Raw genomic sequence first — 23010 nt, forward strand, 5'->3', positions numbered from 1 at the left:
TATGCCAACCTATTCATGGGTCGCTTAGAGGAAGCCTTCCTGGTTACCCAGGCCTGCCAACCCGAAGTTTGGTACAGATTTATTGATGACATTTTCGTGATCTGGACTCACAGTGAAGAAGAACTCCAGAATTTCCTCTCCAACCTTAACTCCTTTGGTTCCATCAGATTCACCTGGTCCTACTCCAAATCCCATGCCACTTTCCTTGACGTTGACCTCCACCTGTCCAATGGCCAGCTTCACACGTCCGTCCACATTAAACCCACCAACAAGCAACAGTACCTCCATTATGACAGCTGCCACCCATTCCACATCAAACGGTCCCTTCCCTACAGCCTAGGTCTTCGTGGCAAACGAATCTGCTCCAGTCCGGAATCCTTGAACCATCACACCGACAACCTGAAAACAGCTTTTGCATCCCGTAACTACCCTCCCGACCTGGTACAGAAGCAAATAACCAGAGCCACATCCTCATCTCCTCAAACCCGGAACCTTCCACAGAAGAACCCCAAAAGTGCCCCACTTGTGACAGGATACTTTCCGGGACTGGATCAGATTTTGAATGTGGCTCTCCAGCAGGGATACGACTTCCTCAAATCCTGCCCTGAAATGAGATCCATCCTTCATGAAATCCTCCCCACTCCACCAAGAGTGTCTTTCCGCCGTCCACCTAACCTTCGCAACCTCTTAGTTCATCCCTATGAAATCCCCAAACCACCTTCCCTACCCTCTGGCTCCTACCCCTGTAACCGCCCCCGGTGTAAAACCTGTCCCATGCACCCTCCCACCACCACCTATTCCAGTCCTGTAACCCGGAAGGTGTACACGATCAAAGGCAGAGCCACGTGTGAAAGCACCCACGTGATTTACCAACTGACCTGCCTACACTGTGAAGCGTTCTATGTGGGAATGACCAGCAACAAACTGTCCATTCGCATGAATGGACACAGGCAGACAGTGTTTGTTGGTAATGAGGATCACCCTGTGGCTAAACATGCCTTGGTGCACGGCCAGCACATCTTGGCACAGTGTTACACCGTCCGGGTTATCTGGATACTTCCCACTAACACCAACCTGTCAGAACTCCGGAGATGGGAACTTGCCCTTCAGCATATCCTTTCTTCTCGCTATCCGCCAGGCCTCAATCTCCGCTAATTTCTAATTTCAATTTGCCGCCGCTCATACCTCACCTGTCTTTCAACTTCATCTTTGCCTCTGTACATCCGCCCCGACTGACATCTCTGCCCAAACTCTTTGCCTTTACAAATGTCTGCTTGTGTCTGTGTATGTGTGGATGGATATGTGTGTGTGTACGAGTGTATACCTGTCCTTTTTTCCCCCTAAGGTAAGTCTTTCCGCTCCCGGGATTGGAATGACTCCTTACCCTCTCCCTTAAAACCCATATCCTTTTGTCTTTCCTTCTCCTTCCCTCTTTCCTGACAAGGCAACCATTGGTTGCGAAAGCTAGAATTTTGTGTGTATGTTTGTGTTTCTTTGTGTGTCTATCGACCTGCCAGCGCTTTTGTTTGGTAAGTTTCATCATCTTTCTTTTTAGATATATATATAAAAAACAAAGATGAGGTGACTTACCGAACGAAAGCGCTGGCAGGTCGATAGACACACAAGCAAACACAAACATACACACAAAATTCTAGCTTTCGCAACCAACGGTTGCCTCACCAGGAAAGAGGGAAGGAGAGGGAAAGATGAAAGGATGTGGGTTTTAAGGGAGAGGGTAAGGAGTCATTCCAATCCCGGGAGCGGAAAGACTTACCTTAGTGGGAAAAAAGGACAGGTATACACTCGCACACACACACATATCCATCCACACATACAGACACAAGCAGATATATATATATATATATAGGGTGTACATAAAGTCTGGGAACACTTTCAATTATTTATTGCATAAGAACTAAACATTGTATAGATGCCATATGTATTGCATTGTGTAGAGAATCTCTAAAAGTTTCTGTTTCTCTCTCATGAACCATGTCAACTGTGGCAGTTGCTTTCTGTATTCTCCCCCGTTGTTGTGCCAGTGGTAAATGGCCTTCCTTGTTGGTGGCCAACACACAGAAAGCTCGATTTGCAGCTGAACTCGACATGTTTGCGACTAGTGCTGACTATCAGCAAATTACCAAACTATGCTGTGGTGGATAACATAAAAAAAAAAAAATACCTTTCAGGGTTTCTCTTCAGTGTTTGGTTCAACAACAAAAACAATCAACTATCAATGAAATAGAGAGAGAGAGAGAGAGAGAGAGTCACACATGTAGTGTTAGATACATATAGCTAATCAAGGGATACACCAAATAAAACAGCAAGGAACCATGAGCAAACATTAGGGTAAAACTAAGCTGAGCTGTAGATAATGTAAATTTAGTTCTCATAAATTGGTCCTCATGACTAGAAAGTATTATCTTTGTAACATGATGTCATGAAAACATTCAATATATTTCTTTTTAGTTTGAATTGTTCATTCAAAATGATTGTTTCTTTAGCATAATGTGAAAAAATTTCCATCTCTTTCTTGAGATCTGCATCTGCTCCATATAAAATAATTACACTATTTTCACAGTAATTCAACTTTCATCAGTATGAATCCATCTCCACAGAAATAGTTATGTTGGCCAGATAGATGAAGGCACTACAGAAAAATTCAACTTCTTGCTTAAAAATGCACTTCAGAACACCATTTTCTCTTTGTGACAGGGAAAATAAAAGTTATGCCATAGTGAGTCTGAGAGCTCGTAAATTAAGAGTGCACCGAAAATGATATAAAGAAAATATCCCCATAAGACCAATCATGAATTATGGACAGAGGCCGTGCTCAACTGTTAAGCCAAAAATTAAATAATGTAATTAACAATCATAATACTTTTAGTAATCCTTATTTTTTAAGTGCCTGACTGAAATGATTAACCAGATTAAAAAATATTTACATCCCACCAGAGAGTAAATTACTTTCATCAGACCTATTGAACTTGTATATGAATGTCCTCGTAGAGCAACCATCCTGAACCATGAATATAACATTTGTTTCTCTGGTTTACTAAATACGGTATTTTGCTTATATGAATTTTTTGAAAAGTGACCCTATATTTGCTTCATTATGATGGGCTCTAATATAAGTGTAAATATCTAGACACAGCTCGGTCTTATTGATGTTACAGTAACTGATATATTCCAATCATGAACAGAATTTTTATTCTCTTCTCTATGTAAATAAATGAAACATGGACAATAAATAGTTTAGACAAGAAGAGAATAGAAGCTTTCAAAATGTGGTGCTACAGAAGAATGCTGAAGATTAGATGGGTAGATCACATAACTAATGAGGAGGTATTGGTTGGTTGGTTGTTTGGGGAAGGAGACCAGACAGCGTGGTCATCGGTCTCATCGGATTAGGGAAGGATGGGGAAGGAAGTCGGCCGTGCCCTTTCAGAGGAACCATCCCGGCATTTGCCTGGAGTGATTTAGGGAAATCACGGAAAACCTAAATCAGGATGGCCGGACGCGGGATTGAACCGTCGTTGTCCTGAAAGCGAGTCCAGTGTCTAACCACTGCGCCACATCGCTCGGTTGAGGAGGTATTGAATAGAATCGGGGAGAAGAGGAGTTTGTGGCACAACTTGACTAGAAGAAGGGATCAGTTGGTAGGACATGTTCTGAGGCATTAAGGGATCACCAATTTAGTACTGGGGGGGGGGGGGCAGTGTGGAGGGTAAAAATCATAGAGGGAGACCAAGAGATGAATACACTAAGCAGATTCAGAAGGATGTAGGCTGCAGTAGGTACTGGGAGATGAAGGGGCTTGCACAGGATAGAGTAGCGTGGAGAGCTGCATCAATCCAGTCTCAGGACTGAAGGTCACAACAACAACAATGTAAATAAGCTTTCATGCTTCAGTGGAATTTTTTTCTTTGTTACACATTGTGAAATATTATCAAGTGTTAAGTAAATCGAGCTGCTGCTGTTCTTATTTACTTGTTATTCATACACTAGGCCACAAATGCTTCAATAAATGTATGTAAGGGCATTGATATTTTCTTTAGCTAGATTTGGCAGTAATTACTGTGTTCTCTGTAACTGAATCTACATGAAATAAATGAAAAATATCTGGCTGTCACCGAATTACTAAAATCTCTGTTTGAGACATTTCATTTGGCACAAAATCAAAGGATAAATGTGATCTTGAAATGTAGGAATTATCAATTCCAGTGTTTGATACTGGCCATGCCATGGTGCCCTGTTCGCTAAATGCTTGTATAATTTTTAAATACCTAAGTGAGTTAGGCATTTACAGTATTTGTAGAAATGTTTTCTTCCTTTCTGATTTCATATAGCTACAGTGAATAGGCTCTCTCACTTCTATATGCGCCCTGACTGTGAACTTTACCAGTTACCCAGAAGAAAAACTTGTTATTTTGACTGTGTTTTGTCACCAGTTTCAAATTGTACTACATGTTGGAAATGGATTGCTCAGTTAAAACACTACATTTTCAGCACAGAGCTTGTAGGGCTTTTACTAACACAAGTGAGTAAATGGTGTTCAAACCAACTGCTCAAGAAACATGTTAATGATGAGATTAGTTAAGTACTTCTGATATATGAGACATATAAACCAATAAATGCATCCTATAACACATTCAGTTGCATGCATCATTCTGTAGTATCAGTCCAAACAACTTTCTGCAAGTGTTAAATGTCAAGCATCATTGTCCACACACTGGAAGTGTATATGGTGTGTAGTTTAACACCGGTCGGTGTGGCCGAGCGGTTCTAGGCGCTACAGTCTGGAACCGCGCGACCGCTATGGTCGCAGGTTCGAATCCTGCCTTGGGCATGGCTGTGTGTGATGTCCTTAGGTTAGTTAGGTTTAAGTAGTTCTAAGTTCTATGGGACTGATGACCTCAGAAGTTAAGTCTCATAGTGCTCAGAGCCATTTGAACCATTTTTGTAGTTTAACAATAACCATCCATTGAGAGAAGTGTGTTGTAAAAAGTTCCTTTTATTTCAGTAATGGGGTAAGGGGCAGCTCTCTTGCACCCCAAATATTTCATTTTAAAAGAAAAGCTACTATATTGTGACAACACGCACAACTTAAAAAACTCATGCACAACATAAAAAATTATAACTAATGGTATAAAATTATACCATTGTATAGAGAAGATATTTTAAAGCAGAAAGAGCATGTACTGTACTGGCAGATTAATATTTGTATTAGAGCAACATTTACATGGTAAATCATTAAAGTTCTAGTAACATTTATATGATACATCACTAAGGCAAAGACGCAAATCGTTAGTGAACTTCCTGAAAGAATTCGTGGAGGCTATAGAAGCAGTGATGAATCAGATATGCCTTAGCAGTTGACTTGAAATTGGCCAGGTCATTTATTGATTTAATTTGTGGGGGAAATTCATTATATATAACTTTCCCATAATACAGGGTTCCTTTTTTATTCAGGGTGGAATGGGTGGGTCTAAATGAAGGTTTCCTTTTTGCTTGGTGTTATAGTAGTGGATATTTTCATTTTTATGGAAGAGAGTAGAATTTACCATTGAGTATTTTTTCACAAACATGGTTATCTCATTCACATATATACATGGAAGTGGGAGGATTTCTAGCTTTATAAAGAGTAGTCTACAGGATTTGTTCCATTTTACGCCTTTGATTATTCTTATAATTCTTTTTTGTAGCCTAAAGAGCTTTTGGCTAAGAGAAGAGTTACCCCAGAAAAAATTCCATATTTCAGTTGTTAGTATATATAGGCATAATACACAGTTTTCAGAGAATCTTTGTTGCAGCCTCCCTCTAATATTCTCATTAAGTAGCATGTAGTGCTTAATTTCTTACAGACTTGTTCAATATGTGTCCCCCATTTAAGATTGTCTTGGAGCCATACTCCCAAGAACTCAGTGTTGTCTACATCCTCAAGATCTTTGTCAAAATCTGAGTCTGAACAGTTTGCTCACCTTTTTTCACATTATAGAAATTTAGTGCCACTGTCTTATATGCATTTATATCAATTTGTTATGACTGAACCAGTTTTCAATATTGTTCAGTGTCTCTGTTGTAGACTTCTGAAGCATTTCCATTTCTTTCCCACTCACTAGCACACTTGTATCGTCAGCAAACTGGATGATGTTCTCGCAGAATTTGTTTAGGTCATTCACATATAACAGAAATATAAGAGGTCCCAGAACTGAAACTTGTGGCACTCCATATGTAATGATTTCATAGTTTGAATAGTGCTGAGTGAGTGTGATGAAATTTTGATGCTGCACTTCAACCACTTGTTTTCAACCACGTAGGTATGACTTTATCCAGTTGTTAGATGCTCCTCTAATCCCCATGTTGTCAAGCTTAGGCAATAGTTTTGTGTGATCTGTGATATCAAAAACCTTAGAGAGAGCTAGGCAAATTCCAGTGACATTTATGCCATTATCTAGTTTCTGAAGTACTTCACTTAATAGTTCAAAAATTGCTGTATCAGTTGATCGGCCTTTCCTAAAACTATGTTGTGCTGTGGATAGTATTTTCTGCTCTTCCAGAAAATCTACTACTCTTCTTTGAAAAACGTTTTCTATGGTTTTTGAGACTACAGATAGTAGAGCAATGGGCCTGTAATTAGCCACTTCATCCTTTTTACCTTTTTTGAATAGTGGTTTGAGCTTAGCGGTTTTTAGGCATGATGGGAAAATTCCAATTTAAAAGGAGCTATTACAAAAGTGAGCTAATTGTTCAACAATAAGATTGCCACATTTTTTAATAAAGCTGTCTGGGATGCCATCTATTCTAGCGGAATGGTTCACTTTTAAAGTTCTGATAACTGACGGGACTTCTTTCTGGGTTATTGGACAGAGAAACAATGAAGTAGGATTTATGTTGGTATTTATAGATGATACTAAGCAGGTTTGATTTCAGCAATTAATTACTCTCTTATATTGCTAAAAAATGTATAGAACACATTTGCTATTTCTTTAGGATCATTAATTTCTTTTTCATTACAATTCAATTTAATATTGGAATTCTGAGGAGAAACATTGTCAGATTGCTGTTTCACTATACTCCATACAGCATTCATTATGTTATTAGAGTTACTTATATAACAGTCATTTTCCATTACTATAGCTTCTTTGATCATTTTTTGAAGTATCATTTTATAATTCTTGAAATATACAAGGAATTCATTGGATACTGTGGAAGACTTGGAGATCTCATATAATCTCAGTTTTTCAGCACGTGGCATTTTTTATACCTGTTGTCAACCAGCAATTTTTTCTGTTAAGCCTACTACTCTTGATTTTCTGATTTTTACTGGAAATGATATGTTAAAATAATGTGTAAATATACCCATAAATGTATTGAACTTCTAACTGTTAGCATTCTTTTGTATCTCCACATATCAAAAGCTTTTATTCTCTTCCTGTCTAAACTATTTATGTCCATGTTTCACTTCATATACACCATACAGATACTTTTTAAAAAGACTTCCCTACTTTTAAATCTATTGTTGAATTTATTATCATCAAATATAGAACTAATTGTCAGGAAGTCTTTCCTGAAAATATTTGTATGAAGTGTAGCCATGTATGGAAATGAAACATAGTAGATAAACAATTTAAGAAAGAAGAGAATAGAAACTTTTGTAATGTGTTGCTACAGAAGGGTACTAAAGATTAGATGGATAGATTACACAATTAATGAGTATATACTGAATAGAATTGGGGGAAAAAGACACAACCTTACTAGAAGAAGGAATTGGTTGATAGAACACATTCTGAGACATCCATTGTGGCAATGGAGGAACGTGCGGGGGTAACAATTCTTCCAGGAACATCATATCATAATAGACATTGACCTTCTAATTTTTGTCATCAAATTGAAGAAAATGGTGAGTCATATAAAACACACAGAGTATTCCCACAAGGCCACAGAAACTCCTTTAGCTGTTTTCTTTTTTTTAGTTAGTTGGTATGGAGCAGAATTTCTTACTTCCTTTTAGGCGCTTTCCTTTTTCTCTCAATTGTACATTTCATTACATGCACTCGATAATTTTAGGTGTTGTAAATAGTTCACCATTATATCCTTAGATATTATTTTCTCCCTTCTGCATGCTGTTCTTTTAATTAGTTTACTCGAATGAGATGAGAAAGTATTTGTACATTGTTCTAACTTTGATACATTGCTATGTTCCTAGAAACTTTTAAGAAAATCCTTTTCCTTCTACCATTTGTTTCTTTAATATGACGTGTGGATTACTCCTTACACTTAGCAATCTTTTTGTGTCAAAATTAATAAGCCAAACACCATTTCCTTGCAATATTTTTTTCTTTCACACTAACTTAGAATTGCTTTCTCTAAAACAAAATGTAGACTGCCAAAACAGTTCCACATAATTTTGCAAAAATTTTAATTAAGTGAATTGAACATACTGTTACAAACTGTTAGTAAAGAATAATTAACTTTGTAGACACAGTTTTCATTTTCGTGTGTCCCATATCATTCTTCCTGGTAGGCAAGGGCACCAAGTGGCCTTGTTTTCAGAGGAGAGTCCCCATGTTATTCTGTGAGCATTTTGGAAGCAATGTCGTTCTGTTCTTGTCAACCAAGGTGCTGTTGTCAGTCCTCCGTGTGCAAATCAATCAAAAGCAAGTGCCCATAGATCCACGCATGCACGCTGCTGTGCGCACAGTGCCATGAACTCAAAACAGCTAGCAGCTGACACGGGCACGCTGTTCCTCGCAGTACTGAAAAGTGTGTTTGAAGGATGTAGTGCTGCTCAAATTTCGCTGACCATGTGTTTCCATGCCTGCATAATAATGATAGGGTATTTGACTGTGTTCTGGAAATTGTCATAAATGCCATATTATGTCATTTTATTCTCATTCACATTGACATCTTGTTTTGGATTTTATGTTTTTGGAATATGTGTTAGGAATGGTGTGTAGTACCACATTGTACAAGCTCTTCTATGAAAACACCCAAAAAATTGTTTTAAGAGAGTGTCAAAGAATAAGAAGATGCATAGAATGTGGTTGTAATTCACTCCTAGAGATCCAAATGATGACATAGCCTACTTCTCTGTAGGATACATCAACAATTTGGGTCTTAAAAACAAATTTTAAATAATTCCTTTTCAAGAGCAGTTGGCAAGTGCAGCATTGAAGTTTGTCATAGTTTATAACATGCATCTGATGAATTAAAATGTGTCATATATGATGGTATATTCTAAAACTATTATGGCAGGAATCTTTCATCTCTGTCTACTATTGTTAAGGATTCAATTAGAGATAAATACTTGTGACAAGCAAAAGTAAAAAGGTGATTGCTGCTACTTTCATTGGCAGTAATTTGAAGTGTGCTCTTGGATTCCTGTCCAACCACACACTCAGAAATCGCTATGTATTCGGAGAAAAATGGTGAATTATTTGTCACAAGAAAACTACAAATGTCTCTGACAGTTGTTTCACGCACAGCAATTTCAGAAAAATACTTAACTTTCATGAATAATGAAGTCTCAGAATGTGTTACAAACATGAAGTGGAAAAAAAAATTTTAAGTAGTAGAATGCAACCTACGGTCTCTGGCATAACAGTCTGTTGCCTTACCACTTGGCCATGATAACTTGTGTGCAGTGAGTTTTCTATTCCTGCTGATTGTAAGAGAGAGAAATGCAGGTTGATTTTATGGGAGAGGGATGCAGGTTGATTTTATTGCTGAACAGTGCGGATGTAAGCCATAAATCCATGAAATTTTTGAAGGTTTCCACTATAAAGCTTCGAGAGAGAAATGCAGGTTGATTTTATGGGAGAGGGATGCAGGTTGATTTTATTGCTGAACAGTGCGGATGTAAGCCATAAATCCATGAAATTTTTGAAGGTTTCCACTATAAAGCTTCACAAAATTCGTTTTCATTGTTACTTAAAAATTGTAAACATGTTTCAATAATAAGTAACTAAACCATTTGCAGGAAATGTTTACAGTCACTAGTAATTTCTGTTGACACTCATGTCATATATGCAAGTAGAGCTGACATTTTGAAATTTAATGATTTTTAAACTTTTAAGTGCACAAAAATAACAAGTATTTTGTGAGACTATTGACCAGAAATGTTTTTTTAATGTTATAATGACTCACAGTAACAACAATACAGACCATGTTTCTAACAACAGAAAACAGTCTATTATGAACTCACTTTCCACTCAGATGCATCATAGTGATTCTTCAGTAAACCATAATCATTAAATCTGAAACTAAACCAGTCAGTATATCTAAAATAACAACTTCTTGCTTCAGACAAATCACACTGAACTGAAAGAGTGACCATGCTGAAAACTAACTGAGTCTCACTATAGTTGTCGGAAAAACAGCGGGCAGACCGATCGGTAACAGGTCTCAGAAGCTTGCAGAATAGCAAGTTTGGCTAACGAACTGAAAATGACATCACTACAGAATAAGGCCACATGCCACAAATTAGGTGCAAATTGAGAAATGTACAGGAGGTAACAGACTTGCAGTGATGCAGCCAAAAACGAATGTAGACAGTAGATGTTTGCCCTTCAAGCAGATATCTGAAATATTTTATCACTGAATAAGTATTGAGAAGTTCCCTGCCATATTATGAGTAATTATTTTGGGCAATGGCAAATACTTTGTAAGGAAACCAGTAGACTTACATCTTGTTTCTGTTGGCTGGCTGGGGCAAAGTTTGATTACATCTTCCAGCAATGCATGTTCATACTCCACACTTGGGAAAGTTAGTAAGGCAATGTGGACATTTTCCAGACTCTTCTGTTGCTTGCGCAATTTGGTAGCCATTGGGAGGGATGTGGTTGTTTACGCAGTGGTAATCTCCACAAACATGCCAATACCAATCAGATTTAGTGCTGTATGTGGAGAACTGTCTCACTATGATTCAAACAAATAATTTTGTGGTATGATATGTACCAGAAATCTTACTTCACATTATGCCCTTCATATGGGTCTTGTCCATAAGACTTGCAGAAGACTATATGGCCATTAAACATTGAGATGTAATGTTTAACATTGTGCTTATCTTCTTTCAGTCTTCCATATAGTTTTGTTAACTCTGAAAATTTCTTTAAAATTTCGGAAAGTCTGCAGGAGAGATGAAGGGAGCTAACTAATCCAGTCGGGAAAAAAAAGAAAGAAATGAGATGACTCCTCCAGAACAAGTATATTTAATGCCCTCACAGGACAGTAGTTCACAACAGATACAATGTATGGCAGAGCCACAAGGCAAGACAGCTATAGTACAGCTCCAGCTAGCATAGTAAATAGCACGACGAACAAGAGCAGGCTGAGGGCAATTGCTGAACGGCAACCACATGTGTAAACAGCGTGCTGCAGGTGATGCTGGGAGGTGCCTGTGCAGCCATCATGTGTCATTGCTCAGCTACAGTATCTCCCCCTGTCAGCCACACTTTAGAACAGTAGACATGGAGTGACTGTCACGTTATATGTGCTAGTCATGCGACGACTGCCTACCTCGGAAATATCTGCTGGTGTCCGACATCTAGGCATTAGCCCATTGGGTTACCATAACCCTTCTTCCTTGGGGAAGTGGCGAGCTGTGTCTCAGCAAGTTGACCTCTGCCAGGCAGTGCTCCGAACTAAGCTGATGTCTGTGGAAGCATCGGATGGCCCCTGTGGTTTTACCAGCTCCCAGTCAGTGAACACAGAAGCACGTGGCAGTACAGCTGTAACAAAGGCCACTCCACATCTTGGTGCAGAAGGGAGCTGCAGGGGTATAAGCAGCACCAGTGTGGTTGGTACCACAGAGCCTTCAGACATCCTGCCCATCTCAGGTGGCCTAGAAACATGGGGAGGTGAAGGTGTACATGGGATTGGCAAACAGGGCTGCGAAGGGAAGGGAAGGAAAAACTCAGAAGCAGGAGGGGAGATAGCAGAGGGTCCAGTGATGTGTATCTGCTGTCAGACCTGGAGACAGCAGCAGCTGGGTCTCCCACTGCAGACAGAGTGATTTTGATGGCCTGCCACTGTCTGGGCCCCCATGGCCAGAGTGAATACGCAGTGTCCCTACTGCTGCCAGACCACCACTGGAGGATTGTCCTAGCATCCACAGCCCCATGCCCACACATGGATGCCTGGCTAGAGGTGTGAAGACAGTGCCACAGATGGCCCCACAGGTGTTTTCAGCAAGAAATGGGAGAGCATTTTGGCTGATGGCCATGGGTGAGTTCCTCTGGACTTTTATTCCCTCTCAGCATCAGCCTGCAGGAACTCAAAAACATGATAGTGCTTCATTGGTAGGAATGTCAGCCACATATGTCTTCATCATTATTTTAAAAGCTCAAAGGAGTCTTTCAGCCTCATCATTCGAGTGAGGGTGGAAAAATGGAGACAACAGCTATTGAATATCATTTCTGTAGCAGAGGTATCAGAAAAAATGTAAGCAAAACTGTGGTCCATTGGCTGACACCAGTGTGAGAGGAAGTGTAAATAATGAAAATTGCGCTGAGCACTGCAGCTGTAGTCTCTGCACTCATGGACAATGGTTGACTGTGTATGGAAAGCTGGAGTATGCATTGAGGACAATCACCAAGGCGGTATCCAGGAAGGTGCCTGTGAAGCCGACGTGAACCCACTCCTGGATGAAAATGTTTGCCGGGCAGCCACATACTTTTCTTCACACTGATGACTGTTGCAGACAAGATGTTCAGCCTGCTGGTCTATGCCTGGTCACAACATACGGTGCTGAGTGAGCAGTTTAGTTCACAAGACACCCCAGTGACCATAGCGCAAGAACCATAAGAGTGTCAGGTGCAGAGGTTCCGGCGGGTCTACTCGGGGAGACTATTGATAGGTGGTTAGTAGGACAACTCTATCCACCATAATTAGTGAGGTGGAGTTAATGGCATAACAGTTTGGAGTCTTGACTGGAAATGCAGTTCGGATAGCAGAGTTTTATGCACCACCGCACATGTTGTCATATGGTGTCTTTGGCCATGGCTGCGCACAGACTCCTTGATGAGAAAAGCATCCACCACCTGTTGAGCATCTTTGTACAGCAGGAAGCACAAGATATTGTTTTTGTTGAACTCCGGGTCAGGGATCTTCGGGAGATGGTACAGTGTGTCCATTTTGGTGTACTGAGTGGTACTGCAGAAGCGAATTTCATAATTGTATCTACTGAGAAAGAGTGCCCAGCACTGGGCAGTTTCCTCAGGTAGCCTTGCTGCAGAACTAAAGAGGGAGATCAATGGCTTATGATCAGTAATGAGGTGAACCTGTGTTCCGTATAGGAATACATGGCATTTCTTCAGTGCCAAGGTCATCTTGAGAGCCTCTTTTTCAATTTTCAGATATCCGTTCTATGTGGCATTGAGTGTCTTCAACACAAATATGATCAGATTTTCAGAGCCGCCTATGTTCTTTGTGCCAGAATGACCCCCAGAGCCCATTCATAAGTGGCTGCCACCACCACTAGCTGTTTGCTGATTGAAATGTGGTGAGACAGAATGCTGAGAGGTGGGCCCACTTCAGTCGTGAATGCCTCTTCGTGTGCCTCCGACCATACCAAAGGCATGCCATTATTCCAAAGGTTGATGAGCGGATGGGCGGCCAATGCCGAACCTATGATAATTTTTCTGCAATACATTTTTATTTTATTTTATTTTTTTTTTCAAGAAGAGCTGGAGCTCCTTTAAAGTTGTGGGCCAAGGAAGTATAGTGACAGCTGTGACCGGCTTCTGTGGGAACTTAATACCTTCACAAGAGATGATGTGTTGCAGGTATTCCACCAATGGTTGAAAAAAAGAGATTTTTCGGTATTGCATTATAGGCCTGCAGACCGGACGGTGTGCAACAACCATCCCAAGTTTTTGAAATGTTCTTCCATTGTGGCTCCCATCACCACAATCTTTTCTAGATAATTTATGCAGCCCAGAACATTCTGTAGCTGTTGCTTGAGAAACCTTTGACAGATGGCTGGGGCACTGGCTACCTTGAAAACTAACCATTTGAAATAGTATAATCCATGCGGCATGTTCCCTACCAAAAGTTTCTGTGAGTCCTCATCCAGCAGTAGTTCCAAGCTTCTGAGAAATATATCATCTCAAAATATCGGTCTCCTGTGAGTGCAGAGAAAACTCATCAGGTTTCAGAATAGGATACATATCAATCTCTGACTGGGAACTGACCATAACTTTTAAAGTCTCCACACAGGTGCAGATTCCACAACAGTTTTTTCGCAATAACCAAAGGTGTTGCCCACTCACTTGCAGACACACATTCAAAGATGTATAAGGCTGAAATCTATCTAGCTCATTCTGAATAGCATCCCACAGTGTGAGGAGCATGGGTCGCACACAGAAGCAGCAAGGATGCACCTATTTATTTAATGTAATGTGCTCTGTAAAGTTCTTCACTTTTCTTAGACCAATAGAGAAAATGTCAGCTTAGTCCTTACTGAGGGTTTCTAATTCTCAAAATGGCACTCGTTCTGAGACCAGATGGACCAAGTCATCAATAACAAACCTGAAAGAGGAAAAAGCATCAAGGAAGAATAGATTCTCCATATCTGTGCTGTGAACTACAAGGAAGGTGGAGTGTCAGACAAGGTTTTCATACGTTTTGTACAATTGTGAGTGGTCCTTTGAGTGGAATGTGTTGTTTGTTATATGCCATGAACTTGTGAGGTGCAGATTGAATGGTCGGTGCTCCCAGTTGGAGGCAGGTTTGAGAGTTTAAGAGAGATGCAGTGGCACCAGTGTCTACTTGTAACTGAAATTGTTATTGCACAAATTGAGTGTGAACAGTTTCTTAGGTGAAACCACTGTGGTGTGATACTCCAATGAAATCATATTAATGTTCATTAGGTCATGTTGAGGCAAGTGTTTTTTGTTTGTAGTGTGGCAGGCAGATGTGGTAAGCCCTTCCTTCCAGCGTGCCTCGCACTGTGTCTGTCTTCTCTGGCATGTTCGAAAACAATCCGGTCAGGCAAAATGAGTGCCAGTCAGGAGGCTGAGACTTGTTTCCTTGTTTACATGATGCAGGTGGAGTGCAATGGTCTTTGAGCACTGCTTTGCTGCATTTTCTGTGTTGGCAAAGTTGTAACCCTCTCTTGGTTCTGACCCAATGGCCACCACCTCATCCCAGAAATGTAATCAATGGCCTGTGGCCAGCAAAACTTTGAAGGATGGGGCCCATTGTAAAATGTCATCCAAAGTAGGGTCCTAAACTTGCTGAGCTTTCTGATGCACCTCTTTATCCAGAGCCGCACAAGTGGTTGCATCCCTAATCATCACCTCTGCATACGATTTCTTATTTACTGGAGTCACAAAATGGCATTTCCCACTTGTACACTGCAGTTCAGATGACCACACGCAGTATGTCTGATTAGGTTGTTTATGACAATATTGTGAACAGAAAGGTAGATTACTACTCGCCATAGAGCAGAGATGCTAAGTCGCAGATAGGCACAAAAAAAAAGACTGTCAAACAAGTAACCTTTCAGCCGAAAAAGCTTTCATTGGAATCAAACAGTGTACACTCTCTCTCTCTCTCTCTCTCTCTCTCTCTCTCTTTCTCTCATTTGTGCATGCCAATGCAGCTCATACACACACACACACACACACACACACACACACACACACACACACACACACACACACACGCACTCACAGTTTGTGACTGTTGAGGCCACCTTGGCAGCCAAAGACTGCAACTCAGCAACTCTGCTATGTGGTGACTCTCAAAGTCATGGTGACATCCACAGTATAAAGGATCTGAAGAGAAGGAAAAGCCACCAAAGTCCATTTTTCTCTTACTTCACACATTTCCCTTTAACAAATCAGAAAACCAGACTAGGTTTTGAGCCTTCATTACACTAATGGAGAGTAGTGGGTGGTGGTGGTGGTGGTGGTGGTGGCGGCGGCGGCAGTGGCGGTGGCGGTGGGGGATGAAGACTCAAAAGTTCAGTTTTATGATCTGTTACAGAACCCTGCCCACCAGCTGTCAAACAATTGCAGTGAAGTGATTCCCTGGCCTCACTTTCATTTGTTTTTTCCACAATGGAGTTTGTATTGTAATAAAGTTTATGAAAACTAGAAGAAAGGGCTTTAAGAAGGTTGTGAGTCTCCCAGCTGCATTCTACTTTTATTCTGTTGTGAAAATTCATAAGTAGACCTTTATTTTCTGTTTAATGTACTGTTCACATGTTCATGTCATTCTCAATTTCATTACAATATTGGTTTCACTGATCATAAACAGATACCCACTTCTCTCACAAGATCAATCACCTACAGCTTCATTTATTTGCATTTATGTTTCCCTGAAAGTAATTCTCTATAAGTATATGAAATAGAATAGTTTATTAAGTCCATTTCTGGAAAAAACAAGTTATGATCTTCAGTTTGTTGTCCGTATTATGGGAAATTGCAGGTCATCTACAAAGGAGAGTAGTTAGAAAATACTCACAGACTCTGTCTTGAAATAGTGCTGTAGTATTTTTAGTACAAGAAGAAAAGATTTTTACTGCCTTATATAACTTAGAAAAGGATTTTGCACACATCTAGTATGATCTCAATTGATACATATTCATTAAAAACATTCCATTATTTGGAAAAATGTACAGTCTTAAATTTGAATATGTGTTGTCAACAAAGAATCGCAACATGCAATAGTATCGTGTAAGAGCAGTGCCTACCAAAATGATTATATAAAAGTGTTTTGATCCACTCACAAATTTAGTGAAAAGAACAATGAGTAATATGACGCAGTGTGTGTGCTGTGCTCTTTATTGTCATTTGCAGAATACAAGTGTAGTTTTGGATTTCTATTTAAGTCTACATTTGCCTCCCCCCCCCCCCCCCCCCCCCCCCCCCACTCAATGGTAGCACAAGAGAGTAGATAGCTTTTAGATAAATGTAAAAATATGTAAGACAGAGTAGTCTCAAGTAATCATGAACCAAAGTTAATTTTTGGAAAAGTGTTACATTTCTCCTTGTTTCATACAGGGAGTCAAAACTGTAGTAATTCTCTTTTCTTTTAAAAAAAAAAATATATTATGCCTTCCTCAATCCTCCTTACATGTTCTTCTCTAATGTAAATGATGCACTGCTACAGCCATGGTCCTCAGAAATATTTACGTGATATGGCCATATGGATTATATAAGAATACATTTTCATTAATTAGTAAATAGGCCCTCAGAATAACCATTTCAGAGGCACTGTCTGTAAGAATATTTTTTGTACAAACACTGAAATCAAGCATTTTTCCAGTGGGTAAACGTAAAGAAAAAGAAAAGCAACAGCCATAAAGTAACCTGTTATACACTGAAGAACCAAAGAAACTGGTACACCTGCCTAATATCATGTAGGCCCCTCGTGAACACGCAGAAGTGCCACAACACGACTTGGCATGCCATCGACTAATGTCTGAAGTTGTGCTGGACGTAACTGATACCATGAAGCCTGCAGGGTTATCCATAAATCTGTAAGAGTACGGTGGAGGGGAGGGGGGGGGTGGGGGTGGGGGTGGTGATCTCTCCTAAGCAGCAAGTTGCAAGATATCCCAGATATGCTCAATAATGTTCACGTCTGGAGAGTTTGGTGACCAGGTGAAGTGTTTAAACTCAGAAGAGTGTTCCTGGAACCACCCTGTAGCAATTCTGGATGCGTGGGGTGTCTCATTGTCCTGCTGGAATCGCCCAAGGCTTGAAAGGCACAATGGACATGAATGGATGCAGGTAATCAGACAGGATGTTTACATACATGTCTCCTGTCAGAGTTGTATCTAAATGTATCAGGAGTCCCACATCACTACAGCTCCACACGCCCCGCCCAGTTACAGAGCCTCCATCAACTTGAACAGCCCCTGCTGATATGCAGGGGCCTTGGATTCATGAGGTTGTCTCCATACCCATACAATTACATCTGCTCAATACAATTTGAAACAAGACTTCTCTGACCAGGCAACGTGTTTCCAGTCATCAAATGTCCAATATCAGTGTTAACTGTCCCAGGCAAGGTGTAAAGCTTTGTGTCATCAAGTGGGCCTTCAGCTCCGAAAGCCCATATTGATGATGTTTTGTTGAATGGTTTGCACACTTCTACTTGCTGACGACACAGCATTGAAATATGCAGCATTTTGCTGAAGGGCTACACTTCTGTCACATTGAATGGATTCTGTTCGGTCATTGTTGTTCCTATCCTTGCATGATCTTTTTCTAGCCGCAGCAGTGTCAGAGGTTTGATGTTTTACTGGATTCCTGAGACTCGCAGTACACTCATGAAACGGTCATGTGGGAAAACCCCCACTTCATCACTATCTCAGAGATACTGCTTCCCAGAGGTCATGCGCTGACTATAACACCACGTTCAAACTCACTTAAATCTTGATAACCTGTGATTGTAACAGCAGTAACCGATCTAAAAACTGCACAAGACACTTGTTATCTTATATAGGAATTGCCAACCACAGTGTCATATTCTGCCTTTTTACATATCTCTGTACTGGAATACGCTTGCCTGTACCAGTTTCTTTGGCGCATCATTGTACTAGTGTCATATTCTGCCTTTTTACATATCTCTGTACTGGAATACGCTTGCCTGTACCAGTTTCTTTGGCGCATCATTGTACTATTTGTATTCAGAATTATTTTATCTCAGTCATTTCACACCCCATCATAGGAAACCTCAGTTTGAGGTTACAACAATTGCCCGTTCATAGTTAAAGGAAGCCTCCAATGAGGGCAGTCCAGTGCTGTGTAAGATTCCAAATAACATTGACTAGGTTCCACATTTCATTTCATTTCTATTTTATGGAACCCTTCCACTGATATTGTTAGCAGTGTAAGATGTTAATGCTGTTTGCTGTAAACATTGGATACATTAATGGTTCTTTGCTAGAGACCAATAAACCAGAGTATCAAAAAACCTGAAAAACTTCAAGAAGTAAATATTACTGGCTGGGATTACAAGTGTAAGAGGATAAAAGAACGTTTCATGTTAATAGTGCACATATTTTGGGATGTATCATGAGACGTATTCTGACAAAGTTTGTTCTAGTGTTCCTGTTACAATAATAACAAGAACAGCAGCTAGAATTGACATGTGATTCAGTCATATGTTTGACAGTAAGCTGTAATGTCTCAGAAGTATCATTTTGGAAAATAAATGATGATGTATAAGTAAATGTTGTAAGCAATGTATGTTGCTGATACTGTCATGGTTCAAATGTAATTCAAGGACTGAATCAGTTGAAAATTCACATAAAATTAAGGAAGGTTACAAAATTCGGACATGAGTTATTTACGGATGTGAAAAACACATGCTTATCTTTTTTGTGATAGTGTCATTTTGGGTAGACCCAACAGGAAAGTAGCTGGTGTGGCATGTTTTGTGAAGTGCAAAATTCTTACATCCACTCTCACTCATTATTTTTAAAGCATCGTTGTGCATTACCCAAAATAAGAACACAATTTTCTATCTAATGTCATATTGTAGTTTCTCAATGCTGGAAATTGAGTTCCCAGAAACTGAAACTGCATATTCTGCAACCACTTGCAGTGCTGTCACTCTTCCCCAGTATCTATCACCTCAGCTATATTTGTATTGACATCAAATTAAAAATCCTTGACAAGAGTGTACTCTCCTCACATGGCTATAAATTTGTATTTAATTAAAAGTTAAAAAATCACTGGCATAAAGTTCTATTTGAAGCTGATATGAACCATTCCAAATGAAATAGTGAAGTTAATGTTTACCTACTTGTCTCCTTTCAATACTTATGTAATACAGACAAAAAATACTTATCCTGTTTGTATATTTTAGGTATGTCCATACAACTGTAAAAAAATAATGTATTTACTCTGCATTTCAATGCTAGTTAGGTTGAAACTGTTTATAAACATTAGTTGTTTCTGTTATATTGCAGCTACATCTTCTGATAGCTGTGGAAATTCAGAATCAAAGCAAGGTCAGAAAGAGAATAATCCATCCACCTTAACACCAGATGTAGCAGTTACAGGAAATCATCTTGATGTACCTCGACCTGGAGACAATCCAAATCTTTTAAGTCCAGAGATTCTGAACCAAAGGAGAGGTAAGTGATATTAATTCATATTTAATTTCTCCACTTACTGAAGAGATACAATTGTAGACAGTACATATCTAAGAGGATATAGTCGCCATGAGATTTTGATCTGCCAGAAAGTTATTGCGTGTGTAGTCTCCCACAGCATGAGATATTAATTCTGGAAACAGCTAATAGGTTATATATTTCATATACCTCCTCTCAGGGATATTAGTCTAGCAAAGCTTGCAGGAGAGTATCCATGTAGTATGAAGAGTGTTAAGTACTGGCTGAAAAAACCTCTGAGTTGGGCAGTGATGCATTGTCAGATAGTTCAATTGACAGAACCCTGCTTGCCAATGGGAATGATCCAAATTTATGTACCTTGTTGGAACACATTCATAATTTATCAAGAATATGCATTACAGTGTAAACTTTGTGCAGATTTTAGAAGTAATTACTTATTTGGTAAGCTGAATATGCACAACTATCCTCTTCAGAACATATTCTCCCACGGCAGACTATTCCAGACTGAGTGCCTGCCCAGTGGCAGGTGGATATGGTTGGCAGATAGCTGACACATTGGCAGCCAATCACACCAACAGGCAGTCAGTCAGCCCGGCCCTTGGTCCTTTCCTGCAAGTACATACTGCCCTGGCCAAGTACCTGCAAATAGGAGTGGCCAAGTCCAGGTGCTTATGCTTGGAGTGTGTGCTCCAGAAATGCCTGGTAGGTAGCTGTACTACCTGAGCTTGTCCACTAGTGAGCTAGATGGACACAAGTGGGTACTCATGCCTGTCCTGTGGATTTGACCTGCTGGAAATTATTTAACATTCATCTTCCATAAATGATCAGTAGCTTTGGGAGTGTTTGTTTACTTTTTCTGTTTTTCTTCTTTGATGTTTTGTGAAATAACTTTCATGAATGATTTGAAACATACATACAAAACATGTGATATGGATAACACATTGTGTGTATTGTTTAATCCATTGCGGTGAAGTCTTCAACCTAGAATAAATCTTTCACTATGCAGCAGAATGCATGCCACAAAGAACCTCCTTACAGATTAAAGTTCTCTTCCAGACAGTAGAATAATTCACTCTTCCAAATTTGTTTCACTGAGGAAGACCATACTGTCATTCCTTCTTTCAGTTATCATATAAATGCTGAAATGAATAGAATATGAAGAAATAAAATTACTGTGGAATAGGAACTCAACTACTAAAATTTCTCAGTAGAGGGAATGACCTGATGGCATACCTGTATGAAAATACAAAAGAATACTCCTCTTTTAGTAGAAATTTAGTATAGATTGCTGGAGTAGTGAAGCATTCCAGGAATTTGGAAAGAAGCAGGAGTAAGTCCCATTTTCAAGACATATAGGCTGTATCAGTCATATCTCTCTGCTGTAGATTTATCGAACATGTTTTAAGTTTGCATTTAATAAACCCTTTGAAAGCTGTAAATCTTCTCTGTGAGAATCAATTCCACTTATTCTATTGGTTCAGATTTAGAGGGCAGCAACCAGTCATATGCTGGTTGATGTAGTGTTCCCTAACTTCTGACACGCATGCAGTAGAGTCCTTCTCTGTCCTCTAGTGAATGGAACATGACCAATATAAAGCTGGCTTTGTGAATAAAATGACTCAAAGAGAATGGAGTGTTTCTTATTGACAGTGAGAAGTCATCAAATGTGAAAGTATTTCTCAGTATATCTGTTGCATATATTACGGGCTATTACCATTTACAATTTATATCGCTGCAACTTTCTTGAACTTCGCTCACAACTTGCTGATAGCATATTTTTCTACACTGATGGTTCCAAGTCCACCCACAGTGTTGACTGTGCTTTTGTCGTAGAGGCTGATAAGTTTCAATACCGGCTTCTTGACCAGTGCACAGTTTTTACAGCAGAGCTTTTTGCCCTCTATCAGGCTGTTCACTACATTCAGAGGCACCAGCTCACTCGCCGTGTGATCTGCTCTGACTTCCTCAGTGCCCTGCAGAGTCTAGATAATCCTGATACAGTCCATCCCATCATTCGACGGATCCAGGACTGCCTCCATTTGTTCCCAGATGGGAGAGCCTAAGTGATGTTCACGTGGGTTCCTGGCCATGTTAGTGTGCCTGGGAATGATGCTGCAGCCAAGGTCGCAGCCCATCTCGATCGGCCCCCAGCCATCTTGCCATGAGGAAGTAATGTTAGCTCAGTTGCGAATAGGGCACTGCCGCTTTAGTCACCGCCACTTGTTGAGTGACAACCCTGCACCCAGCTGTCCTTTCTGTAGCCAGCCATTAATGGTCAGACATCTCCTGATCCTCTACCCCTAATTTAGCCACTTACGTCTCAGGGTTGGACTGCTGCCTGCTTTGCCAGACATTTTAGCAGATGATGTGTGAGCTGTGGCTCGCGTTTTAAGTTTTTTAAAAAGCAGTAATATGACACAAGAGATTTGATTTCTACATGGTGACTCTGGTGTCTTGTCGATGTCTTTTAGATACTCTTCCGTAATGTCTTGATGTTTTAGATTTGTTTATTCTTCCTTTAGTATTGGACCTCGCAACAGTTTTTTACCCTAGTGGACCCAGCATTCTATGGTCCTATACTGGGCGCTTATGACCTAAGATGTCTTGTGCCCTAACCACCCTCCACCCGCCTCCCCCTCCCAAAAATAAAAAGCCACTGGCTGGCATGAAAAAAACAACACTTAATAAATGATAATTATTTATTTAATTGAAGTGTAGCACTTTGCACTGTATTTTTAGATGGGCTATGAAATTGGCATTTCTTTGCAAGAAAACATTGAAGCATTGATTTTTTATTGCACTGGCCTTAATTGTTGTTTCTCATATGCCCTGAAAAACACAAAATTTGTGTTGTATATTGTATTGTTCCCTTGACATAAACAAGTATAATGTTGTGGAAATTGATGGAAAGA

At 39.9% G+C, this 23010-nt stretch overlaps 1 protein-coding gene across 1 annotated transcript in view; it reads left to right on the forward strand.

Moving 5' to 3' along the window:
- Positions 1 to 23010, forward strand: part of LOC124792676 (potassium channel subfamily T member 2) — a 691963-nt gene that overhangs the window by 487351 nt on the left and 181602 nt on the right. The window contains exon 13 of the mRNA XM_047257958.1: positions 19934 to 20101. Within this exon, the coding sequence (XP_047113914.1) occupies positions 19934 to 20101 (168 nt within the window). The remainder of the gene's footprint in view (positions 1 to 19933; positions 20102 to 23010) is intronic.

This window comes from Schistocerca piceifrons, chromosome 1 (genome assembly GCF_021461385.2).
Source record: "Schistocerca piceifrons isolate TAMUIC-IGC-003096 chromosome 1, iqSchPice1.1, whole genome shotgun sequence".
Classification (NCBI taxonomy): domain Eukaryota; kingdom Metazoa; phylum Arthropoda; class Insecta; order Orthoptera; family Acrididae; genus Schistocerca; species Schistocerca piceifrons.